This window comes from Panicum hallii, chromosome 6, assembly GCF_002211085.1.
Source record: "Panicum hallii strain FIL2 chromosome 6, PHallii_v3.1, whole genome shotgun sequence".
Lineage (NCBI taxonomy): Eukaryota > Viridiplantae > Streptophyta > Magnoliopsida > Poales > Poaceae > Panicum > Panicum hallii.
The window spans coordinates 9,334,062-9,352,096 of NC_038047.1; the positions used below are offsets into that span (position 1 = coordinate 9,334,062).

General features: G+C 45.5%; 3 protein-coding genes across 3 annotated transcripts; 1 reads left to right on the forward strand and 2 right to left on the reverse strand.

Annotated features, from left to right (window-relative positions):
- The first annotated feature begins 1,008 nt into the window (after positions 1 to 1,008).
- Positions 1,009 to 2,849, forward strand: LOC112897429 (transcription factor IBH1-like 1). The gene is made up of 2 exons (XM_025965720.1): positions 1,009 to 1,778; positions 2,333 to 2,849. The coding sequence occupies exon 1, from the start codon at positions 1,138 to 1,140 to the stop codon at positions 1,753 to 1,755; it is 618 nt and encodes a 205-aa protein (XP_025821505.1). The 5' UTR covers positions 1,009 to 1,137; the 3' UTR covers positions 1,756 to 1,778; positions 2,333 to 2,849.
- A 1,620-nt stretch (positions 2,850 to 4,469) lies between these two features.
- Positions 4,470 to 7,785, reverse strand: LOC112896354 (tetraspanin-8-like). The gene is made up of 2 exons (XM_025964294.1): positions 7,167 to 7,785; positions 4,470 to 5,014 (listed from the first exon to the last, which is right to left on the reverse strand). The coding sequence occupies exons 1-2, from the start codon at positions 7,677 to 7,679 to the stop codon at positions 4,709 to 4,711; spliced, it is 819 nt and encodes a 272-aa protein (XP_025820079.1). The 5' UTR covers positions 7,680 to 7,785; the 3' UTR covers positions 4,470 to 4,708.
- Positions 7,786 to 13,108: 5,323 nt separating this feature from the next.
- Positions 13,109 to 16,801, reverse strand: LOC112897112. Its single transcript, XM_025965310.1, has 3 exons — positions 16,586 to 16,801; positions 16,288 to 16,484; positions 13,109 to 13,702 (listed from the first exon to the last, which is right to left on the reverse strand). The coding sequence occupies exons 1-3, from the start codon at positions 16,697 to 16,699 to the stop codon at positions 13,411 to 13,413; spliced, it is 603 nt and encodes a 200-aa protein (XP_025821095.1). The 5' UTR covers positions 16,700 to 16,801; the 3' UTR covers positions 13,109 to 13,410.
- Positions 16,802 to 18,035: the final 1,234 nt, after the last annotated feature.

Sequence of the window (18,035 nt, forward strand, 5' to 3'; positions counted from 1 at the left end):
ACTAGTTTTATATGGAAATACATTGCTACTTTGATCCAGGAAAAAGAATCGCCTAATTAAAGACTTGATTAGTCAGTCCTGCTTTGGTGAATGGGCACGTCCTCCTTTTCTCCGGGAAACAATATTTAGCATTGATTTATGAGGACTATTTGGATGTTATTAGGGTCCAAGTGGGGCTGGTCCTGCATGTGCAGGCATGTGCATGGTCTGCAGCCCATCCCCTTGCCGGCCTCTTCCCAACCCTCTTCTAACATGCTGTCCCCTCCAGAAAGTGTACTCTTTCTCCTCTTCTTTTCCTTTTCCCATACCATCTTTCATATTCACACCTTTTGTTTCTTACTCACTAAGTTTATTTAGTAATGAATATAAAAACTTGGATAAAAGGCGCACACTCCAGTGGAAGTTATATAACCGCTTTTGACAGTTAAAAAGACCGTTCGAGTTGGGGGTCCCTCTATCTGTCTGAGATATTTTTCTCTTTGTGCATACCATTTTTTTTTCACTTTGTTGAAACAGAATACACACTGACTTATGAAAATAGTTACTATTCCAATCAAAAGTGCTGTCATGAAAAGAATGAGCATATTAGTCAAGACTAATATTTTGAAAGGTCTCATCCTACGATAATTTAAGAATCTAATTTTTATTTTCTACCACGTATAAAAATCAAAGTATTCATATTTGTGATCACCTAAAGGTAATGTTTACCTAATTAATTTCAGCAAGTACATTTATGTCACAGTAATAACTAATTATCTGATCATGTAAGTAAGTACAACATCTAGTCGAATTTACTCATCGTTCAGGCAGATAAAAAAACAGGAAAAAGTACAATGCGCATGTCCCAAACCCAAACAGGGCTCTTTCTTTTACTAAATCCAAATGGATGGTTCAAGAACAATATACCCTGCACGCTGCACAATGAATAGCAGCTGAGCAAGGCCACATGCAGCTTTCTTGGGCACACCTAGCTACCTGCTTTATATTCACATAAACCCCTCCCCTTGCAGCTCCCACAACATCACAAACCCATCACCTTCCTCCTCTCCTCTTCTTCTCCTTCCACCTCCTTCCAAGAACTAATCGAGCAAGCAAAGGAAGTTAGCCATTGCTTTGTTCCTCGCGTGAGGGACACCAATGCACGCCCCGAGGAAGTTCAGGAAGGCCTTCATGGCGCAGCTCCTGGTGAGCCTGCGGGCGGCCGGCCAGGCGTCCAAGTCCATGGGCCTCCGGGAGCGCCGCGACGCCGTGCGGCTCTCCTCCGACGTGGCGATGGCGCTGGCGTCCGCCCGCACCCGCTCGGCGCCGCGCTCGTCGGCGGCGTGGGCGCGCGCCCTCGTCGCCAGGCACGCGGTGGAGCGGCGCAACGAGGCGCTCATGCGCCGCATCATGGGCGGCGCCGGCTACGAGATGGCCGCGGCCGCGGCCGCCGCGGCGAGGAGCAGGAAGGAGGCGCGGAGCAGGAGGATCGTGCGTAGGTCGCGCCGGGTGTGCAGCAGCAGCGCCGGGAGGAGGAGGACGGTCTCGCTGGCGGCGGCGGCGGCGAGCGGCGGGGCCGTGAGATGCAGCGCAATGGCGGCGGCCAGGAGGATGGTGAAGGCGAGGCTGCGGGTGCTGAGGAGCCTGGTGCCGGGAGGGGAGGCGTTGCGTGGCCTCTCCCTGCTGAGCGAGACGCTGGACTACGTCGTGTGCCTGAAGACACAGGTGGAGCTCATGCAATGCCTGTGCAAAGGATCCCGTCCCAAGCTGGGTTGATGAGTCAGTGATCTCATCTCAGGGTAATTGGCTTTTGTTCCATCTTTTCGTCTTCTTTTAAGTGCTTGTATGATGTATTTTTTTTGTATGATCTAGTTTTAACTTATATGTTGGGTAAACATATATGTAAGTTCTTGATTCTGTAATTCATTTTTTAGGTTCGGAGTACCTGAAAGTTTTCGAACTACTCAGGATTTTTGGAGTTGAATTTAACTGAGAGTTACTAATAATTAGTACTGTACCCTCCTGTCAGTGACTGAAACGTCTCGCTTCTTTTACACAAGTGTGATGCTGTATCTGTGGTACATTCAATAAGGCATTGCTCTGAAGATTTAGCACCCCTTCCACTTCCATCTCATACAACTTTTTCTTTCCAATATAGAAAAGTTCATGTCTTTCCTTTCCAATCGAAATGAACGATATTATATGCAACTTCAAGGTACTTACATATTTATTTTCGTAGATGCATCTTTTTCTAGTCAAACTCTGAATATGGAAGAATATATGACTCGCCATGACAAACAATTTCCCAAAAATACTCACTTGACATTCAGTAACATTTTGCTGTTCATGGCAGGCAGCAGCAACTGCGAGTCTGCACATCTGCAGACCTGCATGAGAGGTGTGGGAGGATTCAATGAAAAATCCTTCACCACCAGACTGCTCATGCATGCACAAAAAGCAAGGACCGCAACTGAAGCCGTCTGGATGGGAGGGCTCCAATCAGAGCTATCGATGTCTTAGGGAGCCAACTTACTACAGCCAGCTACTAGTACTAGTGGTACTACCGGTGTAACTATTGTGCAAGTACATGTCAGTGCCAAGATGGGCCTTGGTTTAATAGGTGTATCTCCTAGCTGAGAGCTGTTAGGATGAACAAAGCCATTGTCCATTTTGTGAAAGAAGTTTTGGTGTTAAGTAACTACCAATTTTTTTTTCTTTTTGGTGGTTGAAAAATCTATGTGTGTGTGGAGTCTCCAATCTTGACGAAATGGGGATCTTTTTGAAGGCTCTATTTCTGTATGTTGGCATATGACACGATATTAGTGGTCTGTATGTACTGAAAATAAAAAAGATGGTGTTGGCAAAGCTAATCTATTGTCTTCCTTTATAACATGACCGGGCACGAGAGTTCGAGTTAAGGAGCTAAATTGGCAGCTTTGGAGACCGATTTCAGATTGCCCGGATAAGTTATTCTAGTCTAGCCTAGAACGAGGAATAAGCAGTGGCCTATGTCTTCAAGCTTCGTTTATTCTCACTGCTGCCTTTTCAGGTTCAGAAAACTGTGCGGCACTGAAATGTCCAGTTCAACATTGGGATCAAAACAACAAGCAAGACACAGAGGCAAAATAGTTGTGTATTATGAATAGTTTCAGTAGGTGTATAGAAAGGTTGAACCCAATTATGACAATTGTAACTGTATTGCATCTAGATACCTAGGATGACAGCACTGTTGCAACTTATTTGTAGACCACTGAGATTGCTGACGCAATGATTCAATCCAACGAACAGTCACTAGTACCCCCACTCTATGCTTCCTGTTTCGTGCAGTGGTATTGCCAACAGAATCCTGAACAGGTTTCGTTTTGTGTAGCAAATCCTTTTTTTGGAAATACACAATCAAATGCTCGAGAACAATTCAGGACACTATGATTAAGAACAATTCACGACCCTGTCATTTCTCTGAATCACCTGCAACAAACAATTGTTTTACTTCAGCTACTTATTTGTCAGAACGATAATACTGAAATTGAATGGAAACTGTCAATTGCCTATCTGTTCCACAATACATATCCACATATCCTTGGACAAGAGTTACAAACGGTCAATCCCCCAGCTGATCTGGCTCATCTCGATTGGGCTTTGGCTCTTTAGTCCTTGACATTTTTCTAATAAAAAAAGAGTTTTTTACAGACTCTCATGTCCGTCCTAATCCTTAGTCTGGTAAGTAGACAATCACGTAACACCCTAAACAATGAACTAAAACCAGCAGAGCATATTCGTGAAGGTGTCCGGTCTGAAACATGGATTAATGTGTCCTCAGTCTTCACATAATCAGATGCTCTATATGAGGGAGCATACTGCATACATGCATCATCGTACCAATCCAAAGTTTGCACAACTGTGCATATTTCAAGATTTGTGAGAGTACACCACAGTGGGTAAGAAAAATGTTGGCTGGAGGCTGGTCTAAATCATTCATCAGAAAAACTGGATTTGGTTATTCTTTTATTTGGATTGGTAAGGAAGAGGAATAATAGGCCATACTCTGGAGCTATATATCTTAGTGTTCTTCTTTGAAGTGCAGAAACTTTGGGACACTAAATACTCAAGATTGGTAAAAGCAAAGCTATGAACAATATCCACTCACGTGTTGGCTCTGCAGGAAAGCAAATACCTATACCCTCAGCACTTGGTAGGTTTATGAAAAGGTTGGACCCTTTCTATTTACCAATTTTAGTTGGTCTTTCTAGTTGCTACTAGTAATCTAGGATTCCTAAGCACTATTGCAAGTTGAGGGTATCTAGTCTTGTAGGTATGATGATGCCTGCAGAATATCCAACGGAGGTTTTGTAAGAAAAACCTCGCAATTCCACAATCTTAATTCCAGATATCATAATACTGATCACAGTGTCATTTTCTTAAAAGAAGTTTCGTAGTCCGTACTCTGTTTCCTTTTTTTGTGACCTACTCTGTTTCTGTCAATTAGAAAATTTAACAAAAATGGTACTTGGATAAAATGTCAGATCCAAAACCCATGGCTCCATGTTATTCTCACATATATCATATAGACAAGAACCCCACCATGAACCATGGCACATATGCTAACGGTTACATGGAATGCTCTTCCAACAACATTCTTGCATAAAAGCTTCAGGAACAGTTACAGTGGGGAACAACAGAACACAGATATACTGGCACACATATTCAGAAGATCCAACCCAGACTCTCCCTACTTCCCAACCAGGGTGTACTTGTGCCGTCGGTTGTTCCGAAGCACGCAGCACCCGAGGGAGTAGACGACGATAAGGAGCACGATGAACGCCGCATTGATGATGGCAATCTTCTTCCAGCTGTTCTTGAGGTTCCCCAGGACGCCGGCCTTGCAAGACTGGCAGCCGTAGCAGAGCTCGGACTGGTCGTTCGACCAGGTATTGCAGTCAGGGTTGGACGAATTGCTGGGGCTAGGGGGCTTGGTCCAATAGGTCTCGTTCAGGTATGTGAAGTTGCATTCAGTTGGGGGCTTGCAGCATCCAGACTGCAAAACGGAAGTTGAATAAGTTCAGTTCACATTGCCCTTAACCTCAAACTCATTCTGGCTTTTCGTTACATTTTGTAAACTAAACGGGGGGAACCGAGTTTATTAACAGCTGAATGGAAACTCTTGCTAATTCCATGCTATCTGGAAAAAAGAAAGGAGCAGTGGGTCTAATTTTTGCAGGAACACAAGTGACCAGATATATTTTTTTCAACCATATTCATGATCAGGGCTGAATCAGAGTGTGTAGACTTGACCTTTTTGTAATGCGCTGCAACTTGCAAATAAGATATGGTTTATGAAAAAACACATGTAGAGTGTAGGTGCATGGTCTTGCAAGCGCACATCTAAGACCGAATCAATAGATGTAGGTCACGGTCTCGCCGTCACTATATTCTAATAGAAAGTTGGCATTAGTTCACAAGAGTTGTTAAAGTTGATGAAAACCCTATGATGTGGATCGCTGGCTTGGCCTGGTCATCTAATCTAGCAATTGCACAAGACTTTGATGAAGTCGCTAAATATCACATTGACAGATGCCAGAGGAAAGGTGCTAACTTGGTTACTCTAGTTCCCGATACCATCTTGTCTTTGACATTTGTGTACATCAGCAACTAAATTTAATGCTTTGGTTATCTTGCATGGACACTTGAAGGCAACATAATATGAATTCCAAAGTTGCTTTACTGCTAATATAGGTATACACTATCTGGACCATGGTTTTTCTCTATATAGGCTGTCTTCACTGGGTCAAATGATCTCAGTTCACCTAGAAATTAAATGGGCATTAACAAACAAAAGATGCAGGCCCGCAGTATTGAAGGAAACGAAACATATTCTGAGGGAAAAGTGAAAGTTAATTTTGTAATTCACTATCCGAGAGCAGTTCAGATGAAGATGTAGAGTGTAGAAGCATGCAACATGCAAATATATTAACGGTTTGTGAAAAAGCAATGTGGAGTCTAGAAGCACGCTCTTGCAAGTGCGCATCTAAGACCAAATCAATAGATGTAGATTGTAGAATTCACGGTCACCATCACTATCTTCTAATAGCAAGTTTGCATTAGTTTACAAGAGTTGTTAATGTTGATGAAAATCCTATGATGTCGATCGCTGGCTTGGCCTGGTCATCCAAAGCCATTGAGCCCAAGACTTTGATGAAGTCCTGATGGATGCTAATAAATATCACATCGAGTGATGCTAGAGGAAAGGTGCTAACTTAGTTACTCTAGTTCCCTGTACCATTACATCTCCAATTAGATTTAATGCTTTGGTTATCTCGCATATACACATGTAGGCAACATAATATGAATTTCAAAGGTCTTTGCTGCTAATATAGGTATACACTATCCGGACAATTGGTTTTCTCCATATAGATTTTCTTCATTCTGTCAAATGATTTCAGTTTACCTAGAAATTAAGTGGACATTAACAAATAGAAGATGCATGCAGGACCAGAGTATTGAAGGAAATGGAACAAATTCTGAGAGAAAGTTGAAGGATCAACTTAGTAGTGTAACAGTTTGTGTTCAGAAAACTGGAAAAATACTGTGCATGTAAAGAAGAAAAAAACATAAATATCAGGTCCTTCAATCTTTCAAGGAAAAAACATGCAACTTTCTCGAGCAGGTAAAAAAGGCAAAACGTAGTTTAGAAATATGAGATCATAGCTACAGCTAAAATAGTTCACCACGCTGTCACCAACTGAGTTTTGTCTACAATAGAGAGCTTTCTTTCTGGTGTAAACAGCACTTAATCAAAAGAAGTAACTTGACCAATCCAATGGATCACTAGAACAGGTCATGAAAGCATTTATTTTTTCAAAAATATCTAAGAGCAGTTCAGATGAAGATGTCCTATTGACTTTAGGATCCATGCCTTAGGTAACATTGAGCATACGCAACAGAAGAACTTTTTCCTTTCAGGACAAAATATCACAGGCTAGGCCATAAAAGATAACAAGCATAGAAACCAAAATTTTCTTCCATCAATGAAGTAGAGTAGCAACCTGTTCAAGAGCTCAGCTTTAAAGCTACTCTTGTTGTCTAGTCGACTCAAAACAACAGTTAGCTTATCAGTAAAGTAGCATGTCATACAGTTATGGTGAAAAAAAAATCTTTTTTCACAAGTATTTGCAAAGCCAGTTACAAACCTGCACCGGCGAGAGGTGGTCGTTGACAAACTCGTCGAACGTCCGGTTTCTCTGCAGGCTCCGGCACACGCGGGCCTCCGTGAGGCAGCTCCTGATCCTTCCCCATGTGCGGCCGTCCTCCACCCTCCGCCGGAGCCAGCTGGAGTAGTCCCCGAGCCGGTACTCCTTGAACCCTCCGCCGGACACGGCCCGCCCGGCGCCGGCGTTGGTGACGGCGAGCGCGAAGGCGGCGAAGCATAGCGCGGCGAGGATGAGCAGCGCGGCGAGGAGGAGGTAGAGCCAGAGTAGGAGCGACGCGCGGAAGCAGGCGCCCGCGATGCCGGCCGCGGAGACGACCACGATGGCCGCGCCGAGGATGAGCGCCGGCGCGCGGAGGAAGCGCTCGCAGTCGGTGGCGCCGCGGTGGCGGGGCGCGCCGGCGTAGATGCCCCCCGCGAGCACGACCGCGCCGAGGAGGAGGGTGAGGACGTTGAAGGACGTGAAGACGGCGTTGCTGCAACGCGGCCGCGCCATTGGCGGTGGACGGTGGTGAGTTCAGAGGCAGAGGGTGTGGAGAAGCAGGGGAAAGCAGGGGATAGGAGGCAGTTATAGTGGAAGATGGAGGGAAAATGTTGAAGTGGTTGCGAGCCAACGACCACGTGGGCTCCTGTATATGTCGTGGAAGATGGTTAAGTAACTCACAATGCCCATCGAGGATTAGCTGATGGCCCGTTCAATATTTTACTGAAAAAATATTGAACCAATCAAAATATTGAACCAACATTTCTAAAATGTTGAACCAACATTTTCATATGTTGAATCTCAATATTTTTTCCCCACCTTTTTCTCCGGCGGGGGCGCGGGGGCTAGCACGGGCGGTGGCGCACAGGGCCGGTCGGCTGCGGGAGAGGCGGCGCCGCAGGGGCGCGCTGGCAGGCCACGGGTAGGGGAGGGCTGGCGGCGGTGCGGCGCGGCGGCAGCGCAGGCCTGTGTTAGGGCGACGGCGCAGGCACGGGAGGAAGGTGAAGGTGTGAAAGCATTTAGGTCCCTAATTTGGATTTTGATAATTAATGATAACAGCTGTGGACTAACAATTTCATTTGAGAATTGAGTATATGTTAGTTCCGGAGATGATTTGAGCCTCTATATGTGCTATGGAGATATTCTTTGCGAATGCACGATGGATAGCTCAAGGTAAAGGTATAAGATAGGGCTTTTCCATTTTACCGGTATCAAGAGGGGTCAATTTCATTTGCTCGATGGTTCTATAGTGCCACTCTGCTCAAACAATTGCATTGCATGCATATAGGAAAATCGTATTTGAAAAGGTGGAAAGATCAGAGAGGAAACGCATGTTGGAAATGGCTAACTACGCTTGAAAGGTGGATGGTCTGCCATTTGTACGGCGGACCGTTCCATGACTTAGCCAAAATTCGAGTTGTCTGGTCGAGTTGAAGTTTTCAACGGCGGATGGTCCAGCTCTAGGGAGCGAGCGGTCCGTCGGCTAATGTGAGTGAATCGACATAAACTTCAAAGTTTCTAGTGGGCGTTCTATGTTGAATGGCGGACGGTCCGCCTAGTACTAGCGGACGCCGCCTGGTCTTGCTGTGCGTCGATAGAAACTCAATTGTTTCTGTCTAATTTTTGACCGTGAACGGCGGACGATCTGGCCCTAGGGGGCGGACGGTTCACCGATTGATGTTGCGCAACGACAGAAACTTTATTGTTTATGTGTGCTCTTTAACCATGTATTACGGACGGTCCAGCCCTGGGGGCAGACGGTCCGCCGACTAAAATTTGAATCTTGATAGAAACTCGACTGTTCTGTGTTGGAACTTCGTTGAACTGCGGACGGTCCGCGGCTTGTGAGGCGGATGGTCCGTCTGGGCTGTAAGGGTCACTTCTGACACAGTTTGATTTTGAACATAGCCGGTCTGAACGGCGGACCGTCCAGTCCTTTTGAGGCGGACGGTTCGCGAATGCTCTGATTTCACGGGATTTGACTGTAACGGCTAGCCACGGGGGAAGGAGCTATATATACCTCATGCCCGGCCGTGGGTGAGGTCTCTTGGCACTTTGAAAAGCTTCCTTGATATATTTGAGCCTTCTTCCTCCTCTCTCTCACTCACTTGGCTTTGAGGTTGCATCTTTGTAAGATTGAGAGCATCCTAGTGCATTGCATCAAGAGTTAGAGCTTTGTGGCACTAGTGAGTCTTCAAGCAAGCATCATCGACTTGTTATTTTTGGAGGTTGCCGCCTCCTAGACGGCTTGGAGCTGTGAAATCGTTGAGCCCTTCAAGGAGATTGTGAAGGAGTCCCGGTTGTTCTTGTGAGAGGTATTGTGCTCACCTCGCCAGAGCGGCGAAGGGCAACTCTAGTGGAATCAAGGTTTGAAGAGGTTCATTGATCCAAGTCGGCTCATAATCAAGTGTGACTTGATAGAGGAGCGGTTGGAACTTTGAATCCAACGTTGATTAGAGGTGACCGGCAAGCCATCGACTCCACGGGAAAAATTCGATCTCTTGTGTGCTTGTTATTTCTCTTGCTCAAGCTATTTCTTGCAATTTACTTTGAGCATTTATATTCCTAGAGATTAAATTGATACTTGTCACCCTAAGTTGCAAACCTTCGTCTAGAATATAGTTAAATAGAAATAGGATTTCTCTTGTGTACCTAATCAAATTTTATTAGTGTTGTGATTTTAGTTCAAACCGTCTATTCACCTCCCTCTAGTCGGTATTCTAGATCCTACAAGGTGAGAGGGAGTGAGGGTTAAGGTTTGAATGTGTTGATCCAATAATTATACATGTTTGTACGAATTTTAAACACCGGAAGATGGGGAAGAAAAATTCTTCCAGAAAATGAATAGGATTCCCAAACGACCGCCGGGTGTTAGCTAGGCTTATGGGCTGGGCTCAAAGTTAATGGACGTCGAATGTTTTTATTCACAAAAACCTGCTAATGATGGGCTAAAAGCTAAGCCCATTCTTACCTATATGCACACACACAACGACCCAACCAACCCGGCCCAAACCAATCTCCTCTGTGGGCCCCCTTTAATGGAATAAAAGTAGGAATAAATTTGAAGGATTCAATTTCTATAGGAAGTTTTGCAATGAAAGCCATTGATTAAATTCTATGAAATTCCTATGGAATGAGCTCTTTCATGTAATTTTGAAGGAAAATAACATGAGGCTCAACCTTATTTTTTTCTTTCTTTTGTATTTTATTAGATTCCTGTGTTCTTGCTATGTAGCAGCCAAATGTATGTTTGTAAATTCTCTATATTTAAAATTCGTGTAGGAGTTTAATTGGACGACCTGAACTTTTACCAATCGGAACGGGTTTTGTACCCGTGCTTGAACTCGGCGGGTACCTGACGAGGTTCATGTACTCATCGAGTCTACTCATAATAGCATAAATAATATGTCATACTGATGATATAATAAACTAGTATATTTTAAATATACCACCTATACAAGTCAATGCAAACTAGTAGTAAAAAAGAACAAAGCACTCTGTTCTACACGATCTTTTCTTCTTTCAAAGGTATACTTTGTAGATGCATGCAAGCAAATCCATTCAATTTTGAAACAAATATTCCATTGAGTACAGTAGCAACAAGTAAAGCCAAGGTGCACCACTAGCAAACAATTAAGAAAAATCTCACTTGTTTACATTTCACACAATCTCACATATTACATTAGAATGAGACGTACACATAATTGCTAAAATTAGGTCTCTATGTCAAAAACCTTGAGCTTCAGGTATCCGATAGGTACCTACGGGTAAGATTGGATGCCCATGCCCGATCTGCCTTGTTTTGGGTACCTGACCCGACCATATGCCCGCGGGCAAGATTTCATACATGTACCCTTGCCCGTCGGGTGCGAAACCCACGGGTACCCGCACCCCCGCCTCCGGTTAGAATTGCCATCCCTACTCACATCCTATGAACAAACACACTCACAACTTTCATCACAAATATGTGTCTGTCGGAGGAATTCTCCAGCCGGGTGGCGGAAAGCACCCGCCTAATCCTAGTTAAGGATGGATGTCGGAGAAATTCTCCAGCCGGGTGGCGGAAAGCACCCGCCTAATCCTAGTTAAGGATGGGTTTGGTGGGGACTTAGGAGCGTTCGATCGGTGGACAGATGAACGCAGGAAGGACACGAAGATTTAGAGTGGTTCGGGCCGCCGGAGCGTAATACCCTACGTCCACTTTGGTGTTGTATTGGCTGTATTTCTGATTGTTGAACCCTGTCTTCTAACGAGTACACTCTCCCTTTAATAGTGCAAGGGGAGTGCTTACACCGTGCGGGACCCCGACAGGTGGGCCCGGCCAATAGGAGCTGTTCTACGAGAGATATAGAGGTCATCTCCTCGAGCTCCTCTCCGTAGTCCTTTCGATCGAGAAGTCGATGTGCGTATCTACTGCCAGGATATGGCCGTGTACAGCCTTGTCTTGCACAGTGTCCGGCGTCAGCGTTGCCCAACAGTGAAGCCGTGCTGTCACTGTTGGGATGGAACCTCCAGTCAGGGGGCGAGCCAGCGCTGGCTCGTGCCATGCGCACTGTTATAGCGCAAGCCTTAGCACGCCTATTACAGACCATCGTCACGCGCGCAGCACCGTGACGGGACTGTACACAGTCCGCGCACTGTACGCGGTGATACGACGCGCCGCCTTCAGATCTGGCGGGCTTACCGTGGTGTCAGCTTACCTGCCCCGTGTGTCAGTGGCAGGCCGCACCTTTTGACTTTGGCGCGCCCGACTCAGCTACCGCATTGAATGCGGGTAGGTGAGGAGGCGACCCGTAAGGGGCCTCAGGCCGCAGGCACGCGGCGGGGTCAGCCGCGCTCCTCCCGCCGGGCAGCACATGGCGGCACCGGACCCCTTTCCGGGGGAAAGAGGGGTCCGGGGCCCCCGTGGCCGGCCGGAGCGGGCTGGCCTGTGATGGTCTGGCCATCACACGTGGCGGCCCCGGACCTCCCAGGGGAGGCTGGGTCCGCAGGGGTTACCCGAGAGCTCTCCCGCCCACGTGGGTGTGCAGAGGCCCCGGACCTCACGGAGGTCGGGGAGGGTCCGGAGACCGTGGTCCCAGCTGTCAGGCCCGGAGGCCGTATGCCACGTGGCCCAGAGGCGAGGGGGAGCGTGGATTATAAGAAGTCCCAGGGCCTGGACACCCTAGCAGGAGGTACCCCTATCTGTGTGTACCGACAGTGTCCATCTAGGTTTGTCCTTAGTAAAACTTTAAACTCTCACTACCAATATATATGAAAACATATCACCTTTAATGAAAAGTTCTATATATTTTTAAATTAGCTTTTGTAATAATGTCAAGAGTGACCAGTGCAATTAATCCCCCTTAATGCATGATGTTTTGCACATGGACCTGTGCCTGTTATGCAATTTTTACCAAAACATTCATATGAACATAACCCATAGATAATGGAAAAACTGTAAAAATAATGGAAACTGTATGTTTACCATGTTATTGCGAATTATTTTCACATACTATTCCGCACCACCCTATGCGATGGATCCAAATATTTTCACTTAAAACAATAGACTAGCTTAGTGGCACTTTTTGAGCAGGCGTCCTAGTGGGAATTTTTCAACAGCTCAGGGACCTGGATGGACAGCCCAATGGCAACAGAGCCGCGCCTAGCCGAGCAACCAGTTTGTGACTTTGTGTTATGCCTCTACATCCTCTACATTGGCCTTCTAATTGGCAAGATCAATGCGTTTCTGCTGTCAACAATTTTTGCAAGTGTTTCTGTCCTGATAGATGTCACTGTAAGGCTCAGTCTGGAACTTGCACTAGTTCACTACTCTATGTGTAGTAAATGGCAGCACGGTATGACCCTAACATAAAAGGACGGAAGCACTGCCTTTCGGTCGTGAATAAAGATCAATTGCTGTTGGTCCTTGCATGTGTAATAGATGCCATTTAAGTCGACCATTTAATGGAAATTTAGTACCTCCGACATGCCATGGAAACGACGAGCATCAAAGTGATGTACAAGTACAACAGCAAGCCTGTATGTGTGACGCGAGGAACTCTGAGCATAAGAAAGCACAACAGAAAAATAATACTGAAGGCTACCACATCTTCACAGAGAGAGCTCGTGAACCATACAATAACACTACCACGAACTTCACGCGTATTACAGTTCTGGAGTCGTTTACAGTGTAGAGCAACAACAGAGCTTCAGGCACAGGATATATAGCGCTAGTGCACAGACAGAGCAACAAGATGCCAGCTCACTCAGGGTCAGAAACTCCCTTGTCAAGGCCGTAATCCGTCATGCCCACGCCAACCTCGTTTTGGTGCTTCATGAACCCACCAGTTGCAGCCTTTGAGTAGCTCCAGTAGTAGAGAAGGGATGCCACGAGGTTGATGATCATCATCGCAGCAGCAGCTGCGAAGACCCCCTTGCGAAGGGTGGCGCAGGACACCAGATCGTGCTTCATATAGTAGCCTAAATACTTGGTGTGTTTTGCATTCTTCACCGATCCCCCTATGAGGCAAGCTTCTGCGATGAGGAATGTTGTCCTGGCAACCAGAAAAAACACGACAATGAGAAGGGTTATAAAATTCATCCCAAATGGCACTTGCAGACCACACAAAACCCAGCATCAACATGAAAATATTGACATGCAAAAGTTACATCCGAGTCATCTAGGAAATCCAAAAATTGCCAAAGTGCCAAACCAAACTGAATAATGGAATTCAATGTCCATATATCTAACCTGATAAATTAAAATTTTCACATGGGTAAGAGCAGTTGCTCACCTTTCATGATAATTATAACTTTATATTTTCTAACCCAGCTCTGTAGAACGCAGGCATATATTGCGGGAAATTATGTAATTATGTTACAGGACACTATTATGTTATGGGCCATAGAACCATATCTTGTGAGTGCATTTTCTGCAGGACACAATTTAGTATCCTACAGAAAATATGTGCTATGCTGAAGGACACTAAATTGTGCCCAATGGCAAATGCACCAAAAAGATAGTGTCCATTGGGCACTGACCAAGTTCCACAATAAGTGCCCTAGAGCAAAAGCCACAAAATAGCAGTGTCCCATAACAAAATTTGCCTATTGCAAAAGTGAACTCTTAACAGTTAATGTTCTTAAGAAAAAAACAGCCATATGAGGTTGTTATGTAATCAATTAGAAATGTTTTCCGAGAGCTAAGGAAGATCAATTCAGACGACAAAAAAATGAACTCAACAGAATAAACTTGAGGCAATTCTCACTAGTAAACCGATTGATGAATGATAAAATAGAGATCAAGAAATTGTATGAAGCAAAGATAATACTGTAAGAAACCAAAGAAATATTAATACACACTGGTAGATAGACGTCTGCCGATCAGGGATGTAACATTCTATATTCAGAATCAGATTTGAGCAAACCAGAACAATTAAGTTTACAATTACATCCATGGTTTGCGTGCCGAAGATGACCAACTAGTGGGAGTTAGGGGCCATTTGGGAGGGCTCTCCCAAAACGGCTTCACCGGTGAAGCTGAAGCCAGTGAAGCCAAAAAAAGTGGCTTCACCCTGCTTCTAGTTCATTTTTACCCCAGGTTATACCCGGTTTCTAGTTCAATTTTTACCCCGGCTTACAAAACGGCTTCACGCTATAGTATCTCGATTTGCGTGAAACAGATGAAGCCGAAGCCGATAAAAGCTCTCCCAAATGGACCTTTAATAGTGAATCTGGAAATTACAGTCCATGTTCTGAATAAAAGATTTTTAAGAAGGAAAAAGGACAATGATTATTGCAAGTAAATTTTACAGAAAAATATGTTTAAAATCATAGTGCAGAAAACCGGCTATTTTTGGCTACTGGTGCTTCACCTCATGCCACAAGGTTCAACCCCTCAACAAACGACAGTTTGCTGGACTCAGGAACACAGGATAGATGTCACCAGGATGATAGAATCAATAATTGAGGAAGCCTTGAACACAGATCCCTCAATTAAGGACTCAAGGGATGTAATGGGCTGGTCGGATGCAGACAAACTTGATTAGAGTAGACTTTAAAACTTTTGAGGTCTGGCGAAAACCTCAGATTCAGTTCCACTAGCTAAGCAGCTTGGGGTCTTAACAAACAATGGCCATTAATCAGCAGGCATCAACACCAGTCTATGGCCCCACAAGAAAAGGATTTGGGCGTACATGATATTTTTTATTGAAAAGAATACTGCTGAAAATAGTGCATAACTTGACTGAAATTGAAATACTATAAAAAGTATCATGTAGAGCAGTCTTGAGTGACAGATTATTAGTGTAAAAAGAAAAGACCACTGTTGCAAAGACTGGAATATGCTGCCTGATCAAAACACATTTGACAATTCAGATCAAGTGATAGTACCCTTTTCTACACACAATGTGAATCTATGTGCTTGATAAACATTCAGCATTCGGGCCATAGGAAGTTATAGCATACAGGTCTATATAATTCAACCAACAGAGTGAGACTTATCCACAGAATGAATTAACCAAATATCGGGTCATTAATGTATAAGGCATTGCAGGATTTTGAAACTACATTTCCAGTAATTATTGAATGATCATGTCGAAACTTTCTCAACATTTGTGAAGGCTGGCCATACAAAAGCTACATAGCCCTTCCACTACCTTGCACTAATGGAACGGGCCAATCTGGTAAACGACACCACACCTATGTCGCCAATCCTTCCATCTATAAGCACATTACAGTTGTTCTAGTATATTGAAATACGCAGTGCATCCTTAAATTCCCACTAGCAAGGATCCAACCCAAGCATATTGTGTCTGAATCTTATACAAAGAAAATAACAATTCTGTCAGTTAGCCAGGCAAGAACAACTGCTGAAAACATCCAAAACCTCCTACCCCTCATCTCTTAAAAATTCATAAGAGTATATGCGTCCAAATCAAGCATCCAAAAGGCAACCAAGGCGGCTACTACCAAACCTTGCACCAAATGTACCCAAATTGAACCACATCCACCAATCAATCCACAAAATGTGGCCCGCGTCATCATCCCATGACGCCACATTCACACCAAAGAACGAAGCAAGAAGCAGAGAATGCGGGGTTTAGCCTTATGCGCGGGCCTAGGGTTTTAAGGCACGCACCAGGAGAGGACGAACGCGGCGACGGCGCAGCCGAGGGAGGAGAGCGCGGGCCCAAAGCAGAGGCACCGAGTGGCGGCGGTGACGATGGCCTGCTGGAGCAGGAGCACGAAGAAGGCGGAGACGCCGTAGACCGTGGAGGCGTCGGTGTCGTAGAGGCAGTAGGAGCGGTCGTCGTACTCGTCCGGCACCACCTTTCCCTGCGTCCAGCAGAAGACCACGAAGATCTCAGCGACGGGCGCACCGCTGGGCGCGGATGAAATGCAGAGGGGATGAAGGGCGAGAAACAGGGGGCGCGTACGGTGCTGCGGCGGCGCTCGGCGCCCACGGCGAGGAGGAAGGCGAAGAGGTTAAGGAAGCAGAGGAAGGCGCAGAGGCCTATGGAGGCCGGGCGCGAGGTCGCGAAGCCGCCCATAGGTCTCGAGCTCCGGCGGCGGCGGCGGTGCTCCGAGTCGGAGGAGGGTCTCTCTCTTCACTCTTCAGTGCTCTGGTGGGAGTGGGAAAAGTGGTGGCCTAGTGGGAGTGGAGCGTCCTGCGGGGCCCGCTCGTCAGCCACCGATATCATCAATCCGCGTTTCGGGGTGGCCTGTCTCCTGTGTGGCCCGGTACTTTTCTTCTTCTTCTTTGTTGTTTTCTTAGGTTTTTCAACTTTTCTTTCAATGAGACGACTTTTTCCAATTTTATTTCTTTATGACCTTTTTGACTCTCCGGCTCTCCGAATAGCGTGGGAACAGTGTTAGCTGGCCATAAAGATTTTTTTCAGCTTATCTGTCACACCCAATTTATAAGAACATGAATCGAGCAATCATATATGCGCCAGGATCAGGCCACGCATATATACAACAGATTATCAAGATATCACAACACATGTCACGAACAAAATCGTATAAATTATAAAATGAATGTCTTTATTACAACTGAATCAAGAATCAGTTCAAGAAATGCGGAAGCGTAAAATGAATACATGTAAAGCGGGGCGCCACAGGGACGTCGACTGGGAGACAAACGCCTAGAAGTCGTCGAAGCCGCTGACGTAGTCCTCCACGTTGCCGGGCACTGAGCAGCAATCAAACATATCCAAGAGAACAGGAGAGTAGAGAGACAAGTGTGAGTACAAACTAGTACTCAACAAGTATAACACGAACTATGAGGCTCTAGGCTGGCTGACTCAACTGCATTAGCTTTTAGTCTTGGCCAATTTTATTAAAGCTAATTACTACAAGTGGATGAATTGCCATAAACCCAATTGCATAATAAATTAATCAAAATTAATTAAGAACTACTGAGAACCATCCAAACCAAAACCACCCGGGGAATCTCCCTAATCAAAGGTTGATAACCCCACTAATCAAAAGGAGGATCTGGGCCGCTCATGACTGTGAGCACAGCTGATATATCAGTTTTACACTCTCGAGAGGTTGCACAACTTTACCCACAAGTCGTGAGCTACGCTAGTTGTTCATCACACTTCCTTAGGTGAGATGGCTAGCAAGCGCACTACGAGACCGTTACAAAAGATCACATTGGTAAGGTGTAACCGCTAAGGATTCTGGATCAGCGACGATGGGGCCCACCTCCGGGGGTACAAGACACACAGCACAGACCAAGCCGGAAGAGTAGGGACCATTGAAGCTTACCACCCCTCTTGCCCACGCAGGTTAGTTACTCCCGAACCAAAATGACCTAATTAGTAAGTCAAGAACGTCCCATTCCAGTCTTGTGGTTGCGCGGTTGTCCCAGGTTGTCGCTCT

Coding starts and splice junctions, on each gene's coding strand:
- LOC112897429 (XM_025965720.1), top strand. CDS start 1,138: ATGCACGCCCCGAGGAAGTTCAGGAAGGCCTTCATGGCGCAGCTCCTG.
- LOC112896354 (XM_025964294.1), bottom strand. CDS start 7,679: ATGGCGCGGCCGCGTTGCAGCAACGCCGTCTTCACGTCCTTCAACGTC. Junction 5,015..7,166: donor ACCACCTCTCGCCGGTGCAG/GTTTGTAACTGG, acceptor TCCGTTTTGCAG/TCTGGATGCTGCAAGCCCCC.
- LOC112897112 (XM_025965310.1), bottom strand. CDS start 16,699: ATGGGCGGCTTCGCGACCTCGCGCCCGGCCTCCATAGGCCTCTGCGCC. Junction 16,485..16,585: donor CCGAGCGCCGCCGCAGCACC/GTACGCGCCCCC, acceptor TGCTGGACGCAG/GGAAAGGTGGTGCCGGACGA. Junction 13,703..16,287: donor GCCGCGTTCGTCCTCTCCTG/GTGCGTGCCTTA, acceptor TCTGGTTGCCAG/GACAACATTCCTCATCGCAG.